General features: G+C 38.0%; 1 protein-coding gene across 1 annotated transcript in view; it reads left to right on the top strand.

Moving 5' to 3' along the window:
- Aspm (abnormal spindle microtubule assembly) overlaps positions 1–5,560 on the top strand; it is a 48,692-nt gene that overhangs the window by 40,429 nt on the left and 2,703 nt on the right. The window contains exons 21-25 of the mRNA XM_028773782.1: positions 1,392–1,601; positions 2,598–2,747; positions 3,872–4,063; positions 4,185–4,377; positions 4,518–4,672. Of these exons, the coding sequence (XP_028629615.1) occupies positions 1,392–1,601; positions 2,598–2,747; positions 3,872–4,063; positions 4,185–4,377; positions 4,518–4,672 (900 nt within the window). The remainder of the gene's footprint in view (positions 1–1,391; positions 1,602–2,597; positions 2,748–3,871; positions 4,064–4,184; positions 4,378–4,517; positions 4,673–5,560) is intronic.

Genomic DNA, 5,560 nt, shown 5'->3' with positions numbered 1-5,560 from the left:
TCTCTCTCTCTCTCTCTCTCTCTCTCTCTCTCTCTCTCTCTCTCTCTGTGTGTGTGTGTGTGTGTACGTGTTTGTGTGTATTAAGTAAAATATTCTCAAAGTCAAATTTTTCATGATTGTGGTAAAAATAATATATGCTTGGAAAATGTAAGGAAATAAATATATTTTGTCTAGTTTAAGTTAAATATTTTATAACATGCTTTCTAAACCATAGTTGATCTGTTTAATTACATAGCAGCGTTTTAGAGTAACTATAAAGCCTATGGCCTATTATTAAATATAGCTTTTAAATAGTTGCTATGTATCAAAATTAGAGTTTTACATATATGGTTTATGTTCATGTAATATTCATTCTAGCCACATAACCACACATGTCTTTTCTGTGACTTTTGGCACTCAATGCATGCCAGGTAGGCCCTGGATAATAAACGTACGTGGTAGTTGCTATTGCTGTGATCATTTTAAGGCTAGAAGCTGTTTAGTGCTAACTTGCTCATGATTTCCTTACAGGTATGTGGAAGTTTATAAAGTCAACTTAGTTTAAATGGATTCTAGCCACACGCTTTTAAGTGTGTAAAAAATGTTTCTGAAGCTGTTAAATAATTGGGCAATCTAAGGAATGTAGTTGACATGCTGTGTAGTTCTTTTTTTAAGTATTTCTTCTTTTCTCTGTGTGTGTGTGTGCGCGTGCGCCTAGTGTGTGTATGTGCAGTACATGCATGCAGGAGCTGTGAGGTCACAGACATATGTTGATCCTTTGAAGCTGGAGTTGTGGAAGGTTATAAGCTGCGATGTCAGTGCTTGGGAACCAAGCCCAGATCTTCTGTGAGAGCAGCAAGTGCTCTTAACTCGTCAACAGTCTCTTCACCCTCCACTGTAGCTCCTAAAGCTACATGCCGCTTCTGCTATGGTTTGTTCCTAATGGCTGCTGTATACATCACACTGCAGCTTGTGCTGAGGTTCCTTTCTGATGGCTGCTGTACACATCACACTGCAGCTTGTGCTGAGGTTCCTTTCTGATGTCTGCTGTACACATCACACTGCAGCTTGTGCTGAGGTTCCTTTCTGATGGCTGCTGTACATTTCACTCTGTAGCTTGTGCTTTGGTCCAGTGTGCTTGCCCTGTAACAGCATTCCTTTTATTCTCTCACACACGTAGAAGAATCAGGAGGAAAGGGAAGGTCCCTCACAGCTGCTGACCCTAGCTTGTACTTTTCTTTACTATAGAGCTGTATGGGTAATGTGCTATCACTTTCCCATGTCCAAGAAGTGGGACATTCTCAAACTATGAAAGCAAAGAATATTATGAGTATAGCATCTCAATTTACAGTGAGAAATCCAGGAAAATCTTACTACTATTTGTTAATGCTACTTGTACCTTTTCCTTATAGAGACACCGAGCCGCTTGTGTGATCCAAGCCCACTTTAGAGGCTATAAGGGAAGGCAATCCTTCCTACAGCAGAGATGTGCTATTTTAATCATACAGAGACATGTACGAGCCATGGTGGCTGCGAAGCGGGAGAGGATGAAGTATGTCAAATTGAAAAAGTCTATGATTGTTTTACAGGCATTGGTGCGTGGCTGGTTAGTAAGGAAAAGAGTAAGTATCTTAGAGTAAAATTAAAGCATTTGATGTTAGATAGTGGTAAGGTTTTGGAGATAAGATTTTGGAGAATGCTGTCAAAACTAATACAGTTGTTACCTGCTGCAGAGCCATCTAACCAGAGTCATCGTAGGTTTTGTTGTTCTATGTCCCTATTTCTTCCCTCAGATGGTCACACCAAAGATAGAAAATTAATTGTGTTTTCTGTTTGTTGTTTGTTTTTAATTTTTAAAGTAGTAACACTTAGCTAAAGAACTGACAAGTGTGAGTACTCGGTGTGTGAAGGAGGGTAGTTTTCACATGAGTAGCCTTCTGCCACTCCCCAGCAACTGTAGGAACTTCACCTCTGATAGCCACATCCTCACCAAGAAAGAACTCTTTTTGAATTTAGGAAGGCCTATGACTTTGGGGCTGATGATATATAGAACTGACATAGAAAAAATAAATAATTAGATTTGAAGTTTAAAAGGAGAAATCTTGTCACTAAATCTTAGTTAAAAATGTACAATCCAAAGGCCAACGTAGAAAGATTTCACTGCAGGAGGCTCCCTGTGCTTGTGCTTCATTATCTAATCCTGGAAAGATGAAGCTGCTGGGATTAATATCGCTGTATCTGAACATCTCTGCTTAGAGTGCTCTGACCTTTACACACCTTATACCTGCCTCTCCCTAGTACCACGGATATGCCTTAAAAAACTGTCTTTGGATAGCTTGTTTACCTACCTAAATGCTGCTTCTCTTTAGCAAAGGGCCCACAATTCTGCTTTTGTGCTTTGTTATATAACTTATTCTATTAGAATTATTGTATAGTAAGAAATTATAAAAAAGAAACTATAATTACCTTGAATTAAAATGAAATGAATAGTTAATACATTTTGTTTATATATTTCATATGCTTATATAACATACTTTTTAATCTATGTATTTTCTTCTTTAAAAAAGTTCTTTGTATGTATTTTTCCTTATTGAAATTTTTTTCTCTCTGTCCTTCAGGTTTCAGAACAGAAAGCCAAAAGTCGACTTTTCCACTTTACAGCAGCTGCATTCTGTCACATGTGTGCTCTTAGAATCCAGCGAGCTTATAGACTTCACGTGGCTATGAGGAATGCTAAGAAGCATGTTAATTCAGTCATCTTTATTCAGGTTAACTTTTCCTCTCAAACAAAAGATATTACTTTTTATGTCAGGGGTGTGGTGGTATACACATTAATTCTAGCTCTCTGGAGGCAGAACAGGCAGTCAAGTCCAGCCTGGTCTACAAAGATAGTTCCAGGATAGCTAAGGCTACACAGACAAGCTCTATCTTCAAACAAACAAACAAAAAATATCAAGAAGTTTTTTTTTTAAAGACTTATGTTTCATGTTTCTGAGTGCACGGTCTGCATGTACACCTGTGTGACAGAAGAGGGCATCAGATCCCATTACCGATGGCTGTAAGTCACCATGTAGTTGCTGGGAATTGAACTCAAGATCTTGGAAATAGCAGCCAGTGCTCTTAACCCCTGAACCATCTCTCTAGCTCCAAGAGTATTTTTTATGTTACTCATTTTTAGATGTGTTTACATATGGTCACAAAATATTGAGACTGTTAGGTGATAGCTCATAGGATGAGTTAAGATTAGAAATTGGTCCATGTTTTGTGAGCCAGAAATGTGACCATCCACTGATGGAACTACTCATCCATATCCCCACGATGTAGATATATGCTTCTTTATTTCCTTATCCCACAGTGGCCTCCAAAGACATTCTGATTTTGCCACTGTAATGAATGGGAATAGAATTACATTCTTTGGTTTGGATTTACTTGTTTACTGTTATTTTTTAGTTTTTTCCCACATTATTAGTCCTATAAATTCTTACCTGTGTATTATTTACTATTTGTAATGTTTTAATGTACCTAGCCTATTTTTCCATTTCATATCAATATTGTAATTTGTAGTAGTTACCCCCTGGAAGGTTTTCCTTATGTGTATACTGACGTATATTTACACAAAGAATATAGGTACAAAACAACTTGCAAAATGTTGCCAAGTTTGATAGGATTCATATACACTGAGCTGTGCCCAAACATATCCAACAAGAGCTTGAAGGTTCTGCTTAGGTGGAATAGGAAGATGATGCCACAGAGTAGGATGGAGAGTCAAAAGATAATTCAATATCCCTTCATTTTTGTATGTAAATGAGGACATAAACATATGTTTATATATTTATTAACTTATATATACATATTCTGAGGTGAAAGTGAAGAACCTTTATGTTTTGAATAGAGATGGTTTCGAAGAAGATTACAACAAAAGAGGTTCATTGAACAGTTTCATAAGATCGTAAGAGTTGAACGTGAAGTTCAAGCACGTCAGTGCCAGCAGTATAGGGCTGCATCTGTGATACAGAAGGCAGTACACCGCTTTCTCCTTTGCAGAAGACAGGAAAAGATGAATACCAGCGCCTCTAGAATTCAGGTAAACCAAAGTCTAGTTTTAGCCCAAGATTGTAATCTGAGTTGCAGCTTCAGTTGGAAGTAAGGTTCAAAACCTTACTGGCCAACATCTTTAGATGACTTCGTTATACCTGTTTGTTAAGGCATTATGGAGAGGCTATTCTTGGAGGAAGAAAAATGATCGCACAGAAATTAAAGCTATCCGACAAAGCCTTAGAGAGGTGAACAGGAATGTGGAGGAGAAAAACAAGCTGTACAAAAGAACAGAGCGCGCGCTTCATCACCTGCTCACGTGCGAACACTTGTCCACCATTTTGGATGCGTTGAAGCACCTAGGTTAGTGTCCTCTAAATGCCATGTTTGAGAGCAGGGATGCACTTCACCTCTGGGTGTATGAAGAGTGGGGTGATACAGAGGTCCCTACAGTTTGTCTTGTTGCTATGAATGTCCTTGTTCACTCATTGGTTCTCCCTCAGAGGTTGTTACCAGATTGTCTCCACTTTGCTGTGAGAACATGGCTGAGAGCGGAGCAGTTTCGACGATCTTTGTTCTGATCCGAAGCTGTAATCGTAGTGTTCCTTGTATGGAAGTCATTGGATATGCTGTTCAAGTATTGCTGAATGTGGCAAAGGTACCTTTCCGTTTTAATAGTAAACATTCACTGTCAAGAAACGTGACCCTGCAAATTAAATTTTGTGCTTGCTCATTATTAGATCTTGCTTCTGAGTTAAAATTTATTTATTTTAAATAAATTTATTTTTTGTTTCTGGGAGTAAAAAAACATTTAGTCTCTTAACATAGCTGTACATGGAAATGCTAGTTTTTATAAGATTTGTTTTTTTTATAACATATTGACCATTTACTATCTACATGTTAGTGAATTATGAAGTTAGTTTTTTATAACCCGTAAGGTAGTTCCTGTGTCATTTTACAGAGAATATATAGTAATAGTACCTATAAAGTTAGAGACAGTTGAGGCAGTAAGAGGAAAGGTTTCCTACCTGAGCTGTGTCCTGAGACACCCTCCTGTCTCTGAGAAGTAAGTTTGCATGATGCTGCAGCTTGCTTAGGTTCTCCATGCTTGGCATTCTTGAGCTGTAAAGTGGGGACACTTACAGGACCCACCTCAGTGTCACTGAGAAGACTGGTTACACCTGAGGTGCTTCTCTAAGGAGACTGTGGCATCAGCTAGTGAGGCTTTGTTATTTTAATATTGTTACCCTGCAGATTTCAATGCAAATCTAAGGACACCATTAGACAAATAAGCCACTGAAAATGTATCCTAGACTAAGTGTTAGAATTATCATTTTATTTTATAGCAATTTCTTCTTCTCAAGTAACTCAGGAGCTAACTAAATCTTTTCTTTCCTGTTATCCTACCCTGTGCTAATCAGAGAAAGTTACTTTGTGAGAGTCTACTACAATAAGTTTTAAAAGCTTTTTATCTACTTCAGGATACTCTCTCGTTCTCTTTCTCCTTCTCCTTCTCCTTCTCCTTCTCCTTCTCCTTCTCCTTCTC

Source organism: Grammomys surdaster, unplaced genomic scaffold (assembly GCF_004785775.1).
Source record: "Grammomys surdaster isolate TR1022 unplaced genomic scaffold, NIH_TR_1.0 234, whole genome shotgun sequence".
In the NCBI taxonomy this organism is placed as follows: Eukaryota; Metazoa; Chordata; class Mammalia; order Rodentia; family Muridae; genus Grammomys; species Grammomys surdaster.
The sequence above is the reverse complement of the archived record's forward strand: the minus strand, read 5'-3'. Positions and strand labels throughout refer to the sequence as shown.